Raw genomic sequence first — 19,517 nt, 5'->3', positions numbered from 1 at the left:
AGTTGGATATGACTTAGGGATCTGTGGCAGAAGTAAAGAATGAGATCATGGCTCCTTGGGGAAAAAACTGGCTTTTCTTCAAAGAAAAGGCAACCTGAGTCATGATGATTCTTTGATACAATCTCCATTGCTGGCTAGTCAGTTACAGTAAGTGGTAGACAAGTATTAGACATAGAAGACCTATAAGCCAAGACACATGAGAAATAGATTTTCTGCAAATATATAATAAGGTTGATTTGTTCTGGAGAAGAAATAAATATTCTAAAGAGAACAGAAGTATGTACTATATAGACTTTCACTTCAGGATAGAAGGTTCTAAATTCAGCTATTTCAGAATCACTTAAGAAAATTATTAAAAATAAAGATGCCTGAGCCCTACCTCAAAGCTTTCATCAAATTTTCTGCATTTTCCAAAAATTCCTTATTTTATATCCTGGTGATTTGGTGTCTACAAGGCTTGAAAGCTGCTGTTCTCAGAGAAGTTCTGGGATTTCCTATACTGCAAATTACTAACATTCCTGATGTCCATTACTCACGTGTAAACTTTAAGAACAAAATCTTTTTCTTCCTTTAATTCAGTGAGTGACTGCAGGACATCCAAAATGCTTAGGACTGCACAGCCATATGGTCGTCTGTAATGCAGGTGAGCAGGGCCCTTCTTGGAGTCATTCAGGAGCATCCGCCCTTGAATACAGCAGAAAACACCAGTCAGACTGAAAACTCCATGTTTCTCTCCAGCATCTCCTGATTTTGCTACAGAAACCTAAGAAATCCTCTAAGCTATAAGACTAAACAGCTGATAGGAGTCATCCGTGGACATTTATGCAGAGGAACATCAAACAAGTGTAGGTCAAGGCTCCTCTGTACCACATTTAGTCAACCATCCTATTTCTGAACTAGTATCAACAGTCCATTTACTAATCAGGCTAAAAAGAAGACAACAAGGATACTAATGAAGATTAAAAAAAAGTAACTTCATGATTTTTTTAGAAAAATCATGCTTACAGATTTAAACTTGACAGGTATATTAAGGATAGAAAGTTCAGTATTTTTAGTTGCTGGGTAAAATCTATGCATAGTTAAGAACACTGCGTTCTTCCAACCGAATTCTGCAGCCATAGGTATTCCAGAACCACAGTAAGAATGAAAGCAGTCTCAGGAAGTGAATGAATGGGTACTTGCTTTTCCTGTTTACCAAGCCTGTGCCAACAGAGGCAAGAGAACTTGCAAATGCTAGGACCTCAACAAATGCTTTTTAAGTACAGCAAAGGTAGTTGTTTTACTGGTGAGGGATTAAAAATATCCTTTGACAAAAATGTACATAGTATGCCATAACTCAAAGTATGAAAGAAAACTTGGCTAGTCATAGCCCCAGAAGTTATATCCTAAACTTAAAATAAGACTGGACAAACCAACAATAGGACAGCAGTGAATATCACTTTTTTCATATCATTTGGGATCCAAATAAGATGCTATCCACCTTATGCAGAGATGACAATAATTTTGTGAGAAATTGCACAGATACTTAATTTTACACATAAGCTACTGAAAAGAGCATGTGCCACCGGTTAAATTGGCACCCCTGGCAATGTGCTGTAAGATCTCTCAGGGGAAGGAAGTTACAGAGGCAGGACACTGTGATTTAGGGAATGTCTAAAAGCAAACCACTTAAGTTTGGGTCCTAAAGCAAAGAGGAAGCAGGAGTTTTCAAGTAGGAAAATAAAATTCATTCATTTATATCAGTCCCAGCTTAAGGTAGTGCTCCAAAAAAAGCTAGACTCTAATCCTGAGACAGGAAATAACAACAACAAAATAGATCTGGGGAGAAAACAAAGTACAGGCATAAGACATACTTATCCCAGATGGGCCAGTCTTAGTCATGTGAATGGATAAGGTGTAACAGTACCTATTCGGATCACATGGGCAACTATATATAAATCCCTCTTCATGTCTTTGCTGCTCATGTCCTAAGAAAAGAAAGGAAAAGAAAAAGTAAATTCAGACAAAGATACATAGAAAATAACTTCATTTTGAACTGCACAATTGTTTGTTTGTAGTATATAATATAGTTGGGAGGAAGATTACAGTACACAACAGCTTTTAGTGTTTACAACTCTTATTCAGTGAAAGTCTGGATATTATAGGCCTTTGGAAGTTTATTTTAATGGCAGTATTTTTCCAGTTCTTATTTAGACCAAATCCAATACCTACAGAAGTCTTCACATTGCAACTCTTTATATTACCTTAACCTATATTTATCCTATCATTATATAAAACATTTTATAACAAAATAAATGTTCAGTGCAGAAAAAAGAGAAAACATCACAAGTTCATTAATGACAGAAACACTAAGTTTTTTCTCTACTAATTTTCATTTATTCTACTGTCCACAAATGATTATTACACACTAGGTATGTTCCCTTTATAAGAGATTAATTTGGTCTTAGTGAAATCTTGATAATTATATCTACATTTCTAAATTTAGGCATTTATCATTTGTAATAACATAAAGTTTTAAATAACTTTACTGGAAAAATTTAGGAGTCTCACTTAAATAAGCAAATCTGATAGAGAATCAAAAAATTTAAACCAAAGAGTTACAAATGTCATTTTTATAAATAAGTATTTATTTGTAATAAAATAAAATGTTTGGCTGGGTATGGTGGAGCATGCCTGTAATCCAAGCTACTCAGTAGGCTGAGGCAGAAGGATTGAGAATTTGAGGACAGCCTGGGTAATATAGTAAGACTCTTGTCTCAAAAAAATAAAACAAAATGTTTGTTTATTTATATTTTACATAGTGTTTTACAATTGAAGTAGTAAGATTTTAATATATATTGTTTCAGATTGCTTTACCAGTTCATTAACTTGCTGCTCACTCCCAGCCATTACTATAATCTAGTGACCACTGATGGGGTAACCTCTGTCCTTAATGGGACAGGCTCCCATGATTTCCCTTTTGCTGCTATGAAAGGGCCTTTTAGCTCCATTTCTTTCCATCTTTCATCTTTTGGTTGATCCTTGATGTTTATCTATCTTCCATAAAGCAGGAAAAGGGGGAGTCATAGTTTGAGTGAACTTAGAGATTCAGAGTCACCATATTTCTTAATTTTCGTACAGTGTTAGAGGATTAGCACTAATGTGATGAGGCCAGCAACTAAGGTGCAAAATGCAAGGAAACACTCTCAGTATGCTGTACTTTGCTTGCCTTATCCTTATTCCAGTCTTGCTCTGTTAAATGACCCTGAACACATAAAAGAAAAGGAGACATTTAAAAGTAATGTATAATGGTGAAACTAAAGCTTTTAGAGTCTACATAGTAATAGTATTTTCCTAAGATCTTAAGATAATAAAATTTGCTTACAATGAAATATGTTATAAAAAACATAACATAATTGGTATCTTTAGAATCACAAAGATACATATATATACATATATACATATATATGTATATATACATATATATACATATACATATATATACACATATATATATATATTTATTTATTTTGGTACCAGGGATCAAACTCAGGACCTTGTGCTTGCTAGGCAGGCAGCGGAATCATTGAGCTAAATCCCCGGCCCACAAAGATATATTTTTACATGAAAGCTGTCTTTATATATTGAAAAAAAGATGTTTTGGGATCCATTTCACTAATTACTTGTATTTTAAAATAGACTCTAAAATTATATTTTCAAGTTAACACTCTTTTCATACTTATTAAGATGGTTACTAAATAAGAATTAATAGTAATTAAAAAACAGGTTACCATTTTATGCATTTTTAGATTTAAAATATATTTATTATTGAAGGATGTAGAAAGACTTGATATATTTCAAAATGAAATGGTTCCTTTTACATAGCCTAGACTATATTAGTTCAAGCCATCAGATGACTAATAATAGACCTAGATAATTCAAACCAGTTACTAAAGATTACCAAATATTAACCAGATAGGTTGCATACAGGAACACTGGACTGTTCCCTTGACTCTGGCTGAGTGAACAAAAGGTTGAACCCTTAAGTATAATTTATGCTATTTTCCAAATGGTTAAGTAGGGACTCCTTTTGGCTATCTTATCTTTATCTTGTATGTGGTACGTAGAATTCTCAGTGGTATTTACTTGAAATCAGTAAAAGTAAGACCACAAAAATTAGTGGAAGAAAAAAAATTTAAGTAAAATTATTTGTGGGTTCCACATAATTTCCATGTAAATCTATTTTATTAAATTTAAGTGCATGGTTAAACGCAGATACCACAAAGTTATCAAACACACACACTTCAAGACTAAGCAAAGTGTAGCTGTTCATATTAAAACACAAAATCAAGGTGGGAAGAGGGTGGTGCACTCACCATTCATCTACTGAGCAGATTTGCTCACTGGGCCAAACCTTCCAATTGTACCTACCAAGGAAGCTAAAAACCAACTACATAGTGGGAAGAAAAATGAGTGAGGGCAGTGACTCAGGGCCTCCATCCTAGTCACTGATGCTCAATTTGAAAAACAGGAAAGCTCACATACTTTCCTATTCCTGGGCTATATTTTTTCCATCAAGATAATGGGATTTACAAATATAAAATAAAGCCAATTTATCATACTTATGCTGCAGAAAAGGAGAAATATTTTAACACATGATATCATTACAGGAATAAGTTAGGTTCTGAACCCTAAGAATTATTACTTAAAATCCTTTTGGAATGTGGAAGAACACAGTATCTATAACATAATGCAGGGAAAACAGTACAAGTTCATTCTCTGAGTCTGTCACTCAAACATAACAGCAAGTAGATAATATTCACTTTTTAATGTTAACAAATCATTATTAAAATCTTTGTATGTGCCAAACACTATGTATGAAGTGTTGAATATCTAGTATTGAGTAAATACACACTAGGTATACTCTCACTCATACACACAGCCATTGTTTATCATGAAAGTTAGCAAAATCTTCAATATACTAGACATTCACTTTAAGTATGAAATGCTTCCTTCTTGGATAAAATTTTTCCTTCACAGGAAACCCTAAAATCTAACAAGGTCATAAAAAAGGCTTCAAAGAGAACAGAGCTGTGGCATGGATAATGTGACTGCAACATAACTCTGAAGTCTGCTCAGTACCTGCAAACTGCTCAGTTTGGTCCCCTTTTCTTGATGCTAAGGTAAACTAACAGGTTGGTATCAATCACAATTGTGGCTACATTTTCTTGTATTTACTCTTAAGCACATATTCCAATCTGGAAAACTCCTTTAGCTCTCAGGAGTAATTTAGATAATAAGAAAACAGTTCCCATTGAAATTACTATTTCAGGTACTGGCTAAGGTAATCTTGTTCAGAAATCTCATGTGTACTGTAAAGTCCCTCAAGTTATGTTTGGGGCCTTTCCTAAAAATTCAGGACTGTACTAAAAAGGGAAATACGGAAGCAGTATATTTAGTGCCCTTGTGCCTTCTCATTTTGGCAGATCATGAGTATTATGTGCATCTTTGATTTATAAAGTTGGACCTACAGCTTTGGCCTCTGGGCTTATATGGATAAAAAAATGCTACTTGAAATGTGTGGCTTACTGTAATTACATTTAAACATCATCATAATTATGTTCATTTTTGAACATGCAAGCACTGTATTGATCATACTTAGGAATTTAAACACAGCACATGAGCACAGATCTGTTCCCATGCATCAACAATTTATCTTGCTGTTTACCAGATAATATTAGAGAATTAGGAAACAGTAAAACCTTCCAAATTTATTGAAACATTCTACACGAAGATATGTCTCGTCTCTTTTCAATTCCTGTTTCAGAAAGGTCTTTGGTTATTTCAGCCAGGCACCCTCACTTCAGAAGCTCTCATTCAATAGTTTAACCTAAATTCCATAAACTACAATCTGGATTCTTTCTTCATTCTCTTTCCAGGGAAGAGACAGGATCCATCCCCCCTGATTAAACCATCTTCACAAGTCCACTTTTCCTGCTTTTTCTTCTTGCATTATCTCCTAAGCTCAAAAATTAACAAAATATTATTTCAGCTTAGTTAAATTTATAAATCTTTCTCTATATCTGAAATATTTTCAATAAAAGCTATTCCTTGTGAAAGTAATTTTTGATTGTACAACAATATCATCTGACATTTTGAAAAATTAAGTTGTAGTAAATGAACTGAAGCCAGGTGACAAATACAATTTTATAGTTTTCAAAGAAAGTGACAGAGTTGATCATCAAATAAATACTATTTGCATGTAAGAGACACAATGTAAACTTTAAGATATCTATCTCCTAACAATCATACACCATAAACAAGGTCAGTGACATTGTGAGGCTACCACATCTTCTTGAGCTCAAGGAGTTTTGATGTATCTCAGTATCACTGAAACAGATAAAAGAATCCACAGTAGTGAAAACTGGTTTAAAATTGTGACATAGTCTTTCCTTTTCTTCTTAAGCAAAAAAAAAAAATTCAAATAAGTAAAGGTGGATAGTTATTTAACTGGGTTTAAAAAAAACTAACAAGAACTTACTTGGAGATGACACATGGCAATGCAGTATTGTGAGGTTTAGCACTTTTCATAAGCAGACTATCAAGCCTTGTCTGAGTTATGGCTCCATGATTGCAGAGACCAGGAACAACAGCATGGGTAATCAGAAAAAAAACCCTAAAGTGTAGATCACAGCAGAAAAAGATCCTCCATCTGGTATTTGGAAGAGAACTACTTAGTTTGTCTCTCTTTATATGAACTTACTACCAGACTGCTAAGCTATAGATTTGGTAGATACCTTTAAAAGAAACTATAATTACACATCAGAGAAACTCCCAGTGGAGTTCTTAGCCAAGGCTAAGAACAGTAAGACAGACCTGTGTAAGTCTAATTTTGCCAGTAAGTCAAATTTTGTGTGAAACAGCTTAGGTACTTCATATTTGTTTAATAAAAATTCAGTTTAAAACCATAGCTAATTTCAATTCTCTATAAATACTTCACTAAAACCTGATAGAAATATAAATCAAGTCCTATTCTCCCCAATGTGTGTGTGTGTGTGGGGGGTAAGAATAAATAATTGTTTCCAGGGTGACAACATGTACATAGCACAGGCCCCTGGACAGAGTCAATAACAAAAAAAGGAAAGAAAATTTACACATACTGTAAAAAGGGCACACATTCGTTCTATCTTCTCTGGGTTCCTGGGCCCACCATTCTTGTTCAATCGCACCAGAAATCGCTCACTGTAATGTAGGAAAGAGAGAAACAGAAACTTCAGAAACCACACATTGTAGAACAAAAGGAAATAACAGAAAAATCCCAAACACATAATAGCTTATAATGATAGGTAAGGTTCAGAACACACGTCTACTGGCAGGACACCTTGTTTTTTTCCCAAGGTGACACACTATGGACACTCCAAACTGCATGACAGGTGTTGCTATTTACCTGCCAGCTGTGGCTGTGCTTATCTCTCCAAAGTTGTGTGTTTCCTAGGGCAGCGGTGAGGATTGTGTCTTACATTTCTCCCAAGTCCTCACAAAGCACTTGATATGACGCTAAAGCCATTAACAAGCATGGGCATTTTTTTTATATGAACACTCAGATCATCATAAAACTATTTATTGTACTAAAGCTGAAAGAATCTCTATTACCCAATTTACATCTCCCTTTATATAATACTGGGAAATCATTTAGGGCTAAAAAACATAGAGGCTCATAAAGATGTGAGGGGAATTAAAAAAAAAGATATACCATAGCTAAAGCTGCAAAGAGAATTTAAGAGTTACTATATATTTTATTTCTCAAATAATACAGGTAATTCTTGAACAAAATTATTAAAGGCTTAAGGAATCTTAGAAACAGTGTTGGTATCATTTGGAGAAATATCTCCTGGACCTTTCATCTCCTTCCTATCCCTACCCAAAATTTCATTCACATTTCTTCATCCTAAGGCTCCTTACTAACTGTAACAAAAAAACTGAATCCTGGTTGAAGACGAAATATGTAATTCCAAAAGAAATTTACTTCCCTGAATCCTCAGTCATATACATTGAATAAATGTGTTATCACTAAAAAGGCTGATATTCCTTGTTCCTGGGTAGGAAGAACCAATATAGTAAAAATGGCCAAACTTCCAAAAAACTACTATATAGATATAATGCAATGCTGATTGAAATTCCAACAATATACTTCACAGAACTAGAGAAAACAATCCAAAAATTCATTTGGAACCAGAAGAGACCTAGAATAGCAAAAGCAATTCTAGGCACCAGAGACATGGCGGGGGGTATCACAATTGCCAACTTGATACTATATTACAAAGCTACTGTGATAAAAGCAGCCTGGGACTGGCAAAGAAACACACCGAGGATCAGTGGAATAGATTAGAAGATGCAGAAACAACTTCACACATACTCAGCCACCTCATCTTTGACAAAGGAGCCAACCACCATCATTGGAGGAAAGATGGCCTATTTAATAAATGGTGTTGGAAAAACTGGATTTCAACCTGCCAGAGATGAAAACTAGACCTATACCTACTACCATGCATTAAACTAAGATCAAAGTGGATTAAAGATCTAAATATTAAGACAGAAACACTAAACTTGCTGGAAGATGAGTTAGGTAGAACTCTTGAAGACATTGGCATAGGAAAAGACTTTATGAACAAAACCTCAGTAGCATGGGAGCTAGCACAAAGAATCAACAACTGGGATCTCATCTTATTAAAAAGCTTCTGCACTGCAAGAGAAACCACCAACAGAGCTAAGAGACAACCTACAATGTGGGAAAAATTTTTACCAGCTGTACCTTAGACAAAGGACTACTATCTAGAATATATAAAGAACTGAAAAAAATCAGACCTCCCAAATTCAAAGACCCAATTCAAAAATGGGCATCTGAAATGAACAGACATTTCTCACACAAAGAAGTAAAAGCAGCAAATAAATATATGAAAAAATGTTCAACATCACTGGTCATTTGAGAGGTACAGATGAAAACAACACTTTGAGATTCCACCTCACCCCAGAAAGAATGACTGCTATCAAGAAATCAACCAGGGCTGGGGATTTAGCTCAGTGGTTTCGCTGCCTGCTGCACAAGTGAAAGGACCCGAGTTTGCTCCCCCGTACCAAAAAAAGAAAGAAAGAAAGACAGACAGAAAGAAATCAACCAATAACAAATGCTGGCGGGGGTGTAGGGAGAAAGGAATCCTTCTCCATTGTCGGTGGGAGTGCAGACTGGTGCAACCACTGTGGAAATCAGTATGGAGATACCTCAAAGAACTAGGGCTAGAGGTCCCATTTGACCTAGCTATTCCCCTGCTGGGTATCTTCCCAAAAGAATTAAAAGAATCATACCATAGCAATATATGTGCACCCATGTTTACAGCAGCACAGTTTGTAATAGCTAAAGCTTGGAAACAGCCCAAGTGCCAATCAACTGGAAAATGGATAAAGAAGATGTGGTTTTTTATAAAATGGAATACTACTCAGCCATAAAGAACGAGAAACTAGAGACATTTGTAGCTAAATGGATGCACACTGAGGCCATATTCTTAAGTGAAATAAATAGGACACACATGTGTGAATACCAAATAGTTTCTCTAGTGTGAGAAACTGAAAGTGTAAATAAGGATTAAAATGATTAAAATGAATAACTGATAATTTGAAATATGAAGAAAAAGTCTAAAGAGGTAGGGGAGATGGGAGGGGAACGGGAAAGTAAAGAAGGGAAAGGAAAAATTATAAGAAAAGGAAAAAATGGAAATGAAGTCTATGTAAATAGGGAAGGGTGGAGGGGGTGAAGGGTGCACAGGTAATGGGGCAAAAATAAGAACCAAGATACATCATGTATAGGTACAAGCACTCAATGCTAAATGTAAACATATGGTACACCTAAAATGTACCAATAAAAGAATTTAAGGAAAAAATACTATACTAGAGTTATAATAGCTACTGCACAGCTTGATTACTTTCTTCATGTATTCATTTGTTCATTTAGTTGATAAATAGGTATTAAGTTCTATGTGATAAACATGGAAATATAAACATGAATAAAATATAAACAAGATACTTTTTATTCACAGGGCTTATGGTCCTGGTAGGCAGTGAGACATGCAGATATGAATCTCAAAATATTTGTGCCACATAAATTTGAAATTCTTTATCCAGGGGAGAGAATGGGAATAAGCAAGGAATGTTTTCACAAAAAGATAATAAGAGCATGGTCAGAATCCTGAGAGCACTGACATTTAAGAAATGTACAAAAGAACTAGAAAAGCAGACAATCAGGAACAAAGAGGAGAACGGAATAAGGATGCTGGTCTACTGCTTTAGTCAAGAAAAGTAGGATGTCAAAGAGGAGGGAGTGGTTAACAAGGTCCAAAGCCACTGAGAGTCACATCAGATAAGAACAAAGTTGTGCTCAGCAGATGTTAGAACAGTGATCATTGGTAATTCTGGCATGAAGTATTTTAATGGAATGGAAGAGAAAGACACGAGTGTGAGAAGTATAAAATGAGGAAGCAGAGTGAGTCTATATCAGTTTAAAGAATAGCTCTGAAAAGGTGGAAGCATTGCACTTTTAGTTAATAGGTATATGGAGTTGAGAAGGTTCTTGTTAAATGACAGGATAAACCACATGTATTTAGTCAACTAAAGATCAATAAAGGTATCAAGGGAGTTCAGTAAGAGGACATAGTATTTCAATAAACAGTGCTAAAAATCTGTATGAAAATAACTGAACCATGACCTTTCTACAAAACGTTAACTTGAATGGATGAAGAACTTAAATATAAAAGCTAAGACTAGAAAACAATGAGAAACTACAGGAGAAAAGTTAAGTACCTTGGATATAGTGTTCATATTTGAATTTTCATTTTTAGCATACAGTAGAAAACTCTTTGTGGCCTGGGATTACTAAGCAAATACAAGTTATAAAAAAGTAACATTCATCTTTATCAGAATCAGAACCATCTCCACTTGGAAAGACCCTGCTAGGAAAATGAAATGACTGGGATAAAATATTTAGAAAATATTCATCTAAGAACAATTATATTTATTGAGAATGTATAAATAATTCAACTTAACAATATGAAACAATTCAATTAAAATGGGAAAAAAATTTTAATTTTTTTTTCCTTAATTTCTTTTTTTTGGTACATTTTAGGTATACTATACATTTACATTTATGATTGGGTACTTGTACCTGTACACAATGTATCTTGGTTCTTATTTTTTCCCCATTCCCTGTCCTCCCTTCACCCCTTCCACCTTTCCCTATTTACAAAGACTTTGTTTCCATTTTTTCCTTTTCTTATAATTTTTCCTTTCCCTTCTTTCCTTTCCTTTTCCCCTCTGGACCTTTTCTTCCTATTTCAAATGATCAATTATTCATTTTAATCCTATTTACACTTTCAGTTTCTCACACTAGAGAAACTATTCGGTATTTACACATGTGTGTCCTATTTATTTCACTTAAGATTATGGCCTCAGTGTGCATCCATTTAGCTACAAATGTCTCTAGTTTCTCGTTCTTTATTGCTGAGTAGTACTCCATTTTATTTTTAAAAAACCCTCATTTTCTTTATCCATTTTCCAGTTGATGGGCACTTGGGCTGTTTCCAAACTTTAGCTATTGCAAACTGTCCTGCTATAAATATGGGTGTACACAGATCACTGTGGTATGATATTTTTTCTTTTTTTGGTACCGGGGATTGAACTCTGGTCCTTGCACTTGTGCAGCAGGCAGTGAAACCACTGAGCTAAATCCTTGCTTGATTCTCTTAATTCTTTTGGGAAGATACCCAGCAGGGGAATAGCTGGGTCAAATGGGACCTGTAGTCCTAGTTCTTTGAGGTATCTCCATACTGATTTCCACAGTGGTTGCACCAGTCTACACTCCCACCAACAATGGAGAAGGGTTCCTTTCTCCCCACACTCCCGCCAGCATTTGTTATTGGTTGATTTCTTGATAGCAGTCATTCTTTCTGGGGTGAGGTGGAATCTCAGTGTTGTTTTCATCTGCATCTCTCGAATGACCAGTGATGTTGAACATTTTTTCATATGTTTATTTGCTGCTTTTACTTCTTTGTCTGAGAATTGTCTGTTCATTTCAGATGCCATTTTTGAATTGGGTCTTTATATCTGGGGGGTCTGATTTTTTTAAAGTTCTTTATATATTCTAGATAATAGACCTGTGTCTGAGGAACAGCTGGTAAAATTTTTTTCCCACTTTGTAGGTTGTCTCTTAGCTCTGTTGGTGGTTTCTCTTGCAGTGCAGAAGCTTTTTAATAAGATGAGATCCCAGTTGTTGATTCTTTGTGCTAGTTCAATGGGAAAAGAATTTGAATAGACCATTCACCAAAGAACTAGAGGGATAGAAATCAGCAGAAGAACACATCATTAAGTCATTAGAGACACGCAGACTAAAAACACAGAGAGATACCATTACACACCTATTAGAACAACTAAAATTAAAGACTGAATATACCAAGGTTTGATGAGAGTGTAAAGCCACTAGAATGCTCTTAAACTTTTGGTAGGAATGCAAAATGATATAGCTATTTTGGAAAACAGTTTGACAGTTTATTAAACACATACTTAATAAATGGCCCAATAATTTTATTCGTAAGAATTTACAGGAGAAATCAAAACATATATCCACATAAAGATCTGTATGTAAATGTTTATAGAAGCTTTATTCACAATAGCCCAAATTATAAACAACCCAGATGTCCTTCAGATAATAAATGAATAGCCCATTTAATGAAATACCATTTCACAATAAAAACTACTGAGATACGTAGTATTAATTAATCTCAAAAGCATTGTGCTAAATGAAAGCAACTAGTCACAAAAAACCTTATGCTATATGTCTTCTTTTATAATACATTCTGGAAACGGCAAAACTATAGAAAGATCAGATCAGGAGCTTCCAGAGTTGAAGGAAGATAGGGAACTTTTAGGGGGTGATTAAATGTCGTATTTCTTAACTATGATCATTATTTCACAACTACATATGTTTGTCAGAACTGAATGAATTGTGCAAGGAAGGAGTTTTACTCTACTATGTATAAATTACATTCAACAGACCTGACTTCCAAAAAAATGCAATACATATAAAAACATTTACATGTGGTCACACAAAGAAGTTTGCACATGCACATACAGACAGCAGCATTATTAACAGCTATTAGGTAAAAACAATCAAAATATCTGTCAATGAGTGGATGAATAAACAAAATGTGGTTAGATATATTCATACAATAAAATATTATTCAGTAATAAAAGGAGTGAAATGCTGATACTTGCTACAACATAGATAAGCCTTGAAAAAAAGTGCTAAGATAAGCTAGTTACAAAGGCCACATATTGCATAATTCAATTTTTATGAAACATTCACAATAGGAAATCTGTAGGGACTGAAAGTAGCTTAGTGGTTGCCTAGGCCTGGAGGCTTGAGGGAAATGGGTTGACTGTTAAAGGGTATAGGGTGCCGGGGATTTAGCTCAGTGGTTCCGACACCTGCCTCGCAAGTGCAAGGTCCTGAGTTTGATCCGAAGTACCAAAAAAAAAAAAAAAAAGGCTATGGGATTCCCTTCTAGGGTGATAAAAATATTCTAAAGTCAATTACAATCCAGTGATGGCTGCATAACTCTACACTAAGAGATACTAAATTGTATCCTTTGAAGGGGTAAGCTCTATGGTAGGTGACTTATATATCGGATAAGGCTATTATAAAAATATTACATTATAAAAATCAAGAACAAACCTTTTCATGTCTTAGTCTCATTCTTTAATCACATGTAAACTTCCCTCCAAGTTGCAAGGACTTGTATGGAACACTTAGCTTATTTTTCTAGCTCCATCTCATCTCATACAACCATTTTGCTTACTACTTTTCACACAAACACAATGGTCTCCTAGATACCATAATACTGAACATGAGAGACTCTTTCTTGCTTTAGGATCTTTGTATGTGCTATTATCTCTTTTTCAAAAATTAGTACATGCAGAAGATGCCCAGAATAGCAAAAGCAATCCTGGGCAACAAAAGCAAAACAGGAGGCATCACAATACATACCTGACTTCAAGTTATACTACAAAGCAACAATGATAAAAATGGTATGGTATTGGCAGAAAAACAGACACATGGAACAGAATAGAGGATACAGGAACATCCCCAGATTCACTCATCTATTTATCTTTGACCAAAGGGGCCAGAATATGTATTAGATAAAAGATAGCCTATTTAACAAATGATGCAGAGAAAACTGTTTATCTGTTTGTTATTGCTTTATGAAATGCTACTCTTTCAGTTCACATAGTTGGTTCATGTTGTCTTTTAGGTCCTAGCTCAAATGCTAGTTTTCCACGGAGACCAACTGTAATGAAACTAGCAAGAGCAGTACTTTTACTTCTCTATTACTTACCCTTGCCTTTACAGCACTTTGCACAAGCTATTTTATCTTTCCCTTACAGGACAATAAGCTTTCTTTTTTCTTTTTAATTAAATTCTTTTATTGGTACATTTTAGGTATACAACACAATTACATTTTTCATTGGGAATTGTACCTTTACATAATACAACTTGGTACTTATTTTTTCCCCATTCCTATCCCTCCCTTCACACCCTCCACGCTTCCCTATTTACAAAGACTTTATTTCTATTTTTTCCATTTCTCAGCATTTTTCCTTTCCCTTCTTTCCTTTCCCCTGCCCCTCCCACTACCCCTACCCCTTTGGACCTTTTCTTTCTATTTTACATTTTCGATTATTCATTCTAATCGTTGGTACATTTTAGGTGTACAATATAATGACATTCATCATTGGAAATTTGCACCTTTACAAAGTCTCTCTTGGTTCTTATTTTTCACCCTTGCCCAGCCCTCCCGTCAACCCTTCCATTCCTCCCTATTTACACAGATTTTCTCCTATTTTTCCATTTTCTCATATTAATCCCATTCCCTTCTATCCTTTTCCCTAGCCCTCCCACTTCCTTCCCCTTTGCCACTTTTCTTCCTATTTCACATTACCTATTATACATTTAGTCCTTATTTACACTTTCAGTTTCTCACACCAGAGAAACTATTCAATATTTATACATGTGTGTCCTATTTATTTCACTTAAGAGTATCGCCTCAATGTGCATCCACTTAGCTATAAATGTCTCTAATTTCTCATTTTTATGGCTGAGTAATACTTCATTTTATTAAAAAATCACATTTTCTTTATCCAGTCTCCAGTTGATGGGCATTTGGGCTGTTTCCAAATTTTAGCTATAGCAAACTGTGCTGCTATGAACATGGGTGCACATATATCACTGTGGTATAATTCTTTTAATTCTTTGGGGAAGATCCCCAGCAGTGGAATAGCGGGGTCAAATGGGACTTCCAGTCCTCGTTCTTTGAGGTATCTCCAAACTGATTTCCACAGTGGTTGCACGAGTCTACACTCCCACCAGCAGTGGAGCAGGGATCCTCTTTCCCCACAGCTCCGCCAGCATTTGTTATTGGTTGATTTCATGATAGTAGCCATTCTTTCTGGAATGAGGTGGAATCTCAGCATTGTTTTCATTTGCATCTCTCGAATGACCAGTGATGTTGAACATTTTTTCATGTATTTATTTGCTATTTCTACTTCTTTGAGAAATGTCTGTTCATTTCAGATGCCCATTTTTGGATTGGGTCTTTAAATTTGAGAGGTCTAATCTTTTTAAGTTCTTTATAGATTCGAGATAGTAGACCTTTGTCTGAGGAAGAGCAGGGGAAGATTTTTTCCTTTCTCTCTTCACACTGCTGGTGGTTTCTCTTGCTGTGCAGAAGCCTTTTAATAAGAAGAGATCCCACTTGTTGATTGTTTGTGGTAGTTCATGGGCAACTGAGGTTTGGTTCATAAAATCTTTTCCTAAACCGATGTCTTCAAAGGTTCTACCTAAGCTCTGTTCCAACTGGTTCAGAGTTTCTAATTGAATATTTAGATCTTTAATCCATTTTGATTTTAGTTTAGTGCATGGTGAGAGATACAGGTCTAGTTTTAATCTTTGGCAAGTTGAAGCCCAATTTTTCCAGCACCATTTATTAAAGAGGCTATCTTTCCTCCAGTGAGGGTGTTTGGCTCCTTTATCGAAGATGAGATGGCTGAGTGTGTCTGGCGTTGTTTCTGCATCTTCTAATCTGTTCCAATGGTCCTCAGGTCTGTTTCTCTGCCAGTACCATGGTATTTTTATCACAGTAGCTTTGTAGTATAGTTGCAGGTTGGGGATTGTGATACCCCCTGCCATGTCTCTGTTACCTAGAATTGCTTTTGTTATTCTGGGTCTCTTCTTGTTCCAAATGAATTTTTGGATTGTTTTCTCAAGGTCTATGAAGTATGCTGCTGGGATCTCAGTTGGAATTGCATTAAGTCTATACAGCACTTTTGGAAGTATGGCCATTTTCACTGTATTAATCCTTCTGACCCAGGAGCAGGGGATGTCTGTCCATTTTCTGATATCATCTTCAATCTCTCTTTTCAGAGTGCCATAGTTTTCAGAGAAGAGGTCTTTGATTTCTTTCATTAGGATGATTCCTAGGTATTTGTTTTTTGGATGCTATTGTGAAAGGAATTCTTTGCCCTATTTCTCTCTCAGTGAGTCTGTCATTCGTGTAGAGGAAAGCTATTGATTTTTGTGTGTTGACCTTGTAACCAGCTACTTGACTGAATTTGGTTATTAAGTCTAGAAGACTTTTGGTGGAGTTCTTGGGGTCTTCTATATAGAGTATCATGTCATCTGCAAATAATGACAATTTGACTTCTTCATTACCTATCTTTATTCCTTTTATTTCTTTCTCTTGTCTAATTGCCGTGGCTAATGTTTCCAGAACTATGTTGAACAAGAGTGGTGACAGTGGACATCCTTGTCTTGTTCCTGATTTTAGTGTGAAGGATTTCAGGTTTTGACCATTTAGTATGATATTGGCTGTTGGTTTTTCATGGATGGCTTCTATCAGTTTGAGGTAGAGACCATCTATTCCAATTTTTTGTAGGGTTTTTATCATAAATGCATGTTGGATTTTGTCAAATGCTTTTTCTATGTCTATAGAGATAATCATATGGTTTTTTTCCTTGGCTGTATTGATATAGTGTATTACATTGATTGATTTGCGTATATTGAACCATCCCTGCATCCCTGGGATGAATCCCACTTGATCAGGGGGTATGATCTTCTTGATGTTCTTCTGCATTGTTTGCCAGTATCTTATTAAGGATTTTTGCATCTATGTTCATTAGTGAGATTGGCCTATAGTTCTCTTTTTCAGGTGGGTCTTTCTCTGCTTTGGGGATCAAGGTGATGCTTGCTTCCAGGAATGAATTCGGGAGTATTGCTTCCCTTTCAATTTCATTGAAGAGTTTAAACAGTAGTGGCAGCAGTTCCTCTCTAAATGTCTTGTAGAATTCAGCAGTGAAGCCATCAGGGCCCGGGCTTTTCTTAGTTGATAAGTTTTTAATGACATTTTCAATTTCATTGGTTGATATTGGGTTGTTTAGAATTTTTAGGTCTTCTTCGTTCAACTTTGGTAATTCATATGTATCTAGGAATCTGTCCATTTCTTCTGTGTTGTCCATCTTATTGGCGTATAGGTTCTGGGAGTAGGTATTGATGATCCTCTGGATTTCTTCTGGGTCTGCTGTAATTTCACCCTTTTCATTCCGAATTGCATGGATTTGGCCCTTTTCTTTCCTTTTTCTGAAAAGGTTGGCTAAGGGTTTGTCAATTTTGTTGATTCTTTCGAAGAACCAACTCTTGGCTTCATTGATTTTTTGTATCGTTCTCTTAGTCTCCATTGCATAGATTTCTCCTCTGATCTTTATAATTTCCTCCCCTGTATGAGCTTTGGGGTTGTCCTGTTCTTCTTTTTCTAGAAGCTTGAGGTGCAGCATCAGGTTGTTTAATTGGGCTCGTTCTGATTTCCTAATATGGGTATTCACTGCTATGAATTTCCCTTGTAAGACTGCTTTCATTGTGTCCCATAGATTCCAATATGTTGTACTGTCATTGTCATTTAATTGAAGGAACTGTCTGATTTCTTCTTTAATTTCCTGTGTGACCCATTGGTTATTCAAAAGTGTGTTGTTCAATTTCCACATGTTCATGAAATTTTTTGAGTTTCTTTTGCTATGGATCTCCAATTTCATTGCACTATGGTCTGATAATATACAGGGGATAAGTTCAATTCCTTTTTCACTTACTTAAACATGTTCTATGTGTGAGTATGTGGTCTATTTTGCAGAATGACCCATGTGCAGCTGAGAAGAATGTGCATTCTGATTTTGTGGGGTGGAAGACTCTGTAAACATCTGTTAAGTTCATTTGTTCAAGAGTTCGATTAAGTTCTAGTATTTCATTACTTATTTTTAGTCTAGTTCATGTATCTATTTGTGACAGTGGGGTGTTGAGGTCCCCCACTACGATTGTATTAGTGCATATATGACTTTTCATGTCCGTTAGCATTTGTTTTATATAGTTGGGTGCAGTAGTGTTTGGTGCATAGATATTTATGATTGTCATCTCTTCCTCTTGGATTCTTCCCTTTACAAGGATGTAGTGTCCTTCTTTGTCTCTCTTAATCAGTGTTGGTTTGAAATCTACTTGACCTGCAAAGAGGATAGCTACTCCTACTTTTTTAGGGGTTCCTGTCGCATGCAGTGTTGTTTTCCACCCTTTAACTTTCAGTCTATGAGTTTCCTTTTGAATTAAGTGTGTTTCTTGTATGCAGCATATTGTTGGATTTTGCTTCTTGACCCATTCTGCCAGTCTGTTTCTTTTGATTGTTGAATTGAGACCATTAACACTGATGGTTATAAGTGAAATGTATTGACTTGTCATTGTCATCACTTTTTCTTTTTCTTGGCTTGTCCTCCTTTACATTTAATTTCTTGTCATGCCAATGGGTTCATTCTGCTTTGCTTTCTGTGGTTGCGATCCTCAATATCTGTTCTTAGGATATTGTGTAAAATTCTTTGAAGCACTGATTTGGTATTCACGAAGTTCCTAAGGTGCTCTTTGTCATGAAAGTATCTTATTTCTCCATCCATTTTGAAAGATAGTTTTGCAGGGTACATCAATCTGGGTTGGAGGCTGTTTTCTTTTAGGGCTTAGAATATGTCACTGCAAGCTCTTCTTGCCTTGATGGTTTGTGTTGAGAAGTGTGCTGTGATTCTGATGGGCTTTCCTTTGTATGTGATTTGTTACTTTTCTCTGACTGCTTGGAGAACTTTGTTCTTCTGTTGTGTTTATGTGTAGATTCTTTTTGATCAAGGCTATTTGGAGTCCTATATGCCTCACTTATCTGTATGTCAAGCTCTTTTCCCCTGCTTGGGAAGTTTTCTGACATTATTTCTGTGAAGAGATTTTTTACGTCATCTCCACTGTCTCCTGTTTCTTCATTGATCCCAATCAGTCTTATGTTATTCTTCTTTGCATCATCTAGCAGCTGCTGGATTGATTTCTCATGTTCCCTTATAATTTTGAAGCAATTTTTCTTTTCCTG

At 35.5% G+C, this 19,517-nt stretch overlaps 1 protein-coding gene across 9 annotated transcripts in view; it reads right to left on the bottom strand.

Annotated features, from left to right (window-relative positions):
* The window catches only part of Dock3 (dedicator of cytokinesis 3), a 633,495-nt gene that overhangs the window by 218,405 nt on the left and 395,573 nt on the right, over positions 1 to 19,517 (bottom strand). For 8 of the 9 annotated variants that reach the window (XM_004834160.4, XM_087186904.1, XM_087186907.1 and 5 more), the window contains 3 exons: positions 7,140 to 7,221; positions 1,907 to 1,967; positions 537 to 684 (listed from right to left, as the gene is read on the bottom strand). In XM_004834160.4, the coding sequence (XP_004834217.2) occupies positions 537 to 684; positions 1,907 to 1,967; positions 7,140 to 7,221 (291 nt within the window). Of the gene's footprint in view, positions 1 to 536; positions 685 to 1,906; positions 1,968 to 6,520; positions 6,650 to 7,139; positions 7,222 to 19,517 lie in introns of those variants that run through there. The other variant, XM_087186909.1, reaches the window with a different exon arrangement.

The sequence above is a fragment of the Heterocephalus glaber genome, unplaced genomic scaffold, assembly GCF_053883595.1.
Source record: "Heterocephalus glaber isolate CG9 unplaced genomic scaffold, H.glaber_assembly_v1.0 deba00001504, whole genome shotgun sequence".
Lineage (NCBI taxonomy): Eukaryota > Metazoa > Chordata > Mammalia > Rodentia > Bathyergidae > Heterocephalus > Heterocephalus glaber.
The sequence above is the reverse complement of the archived record's forward strand: the minus strand, read 5'-3'. Positions and strand labels throughout refer to the sequence as shown.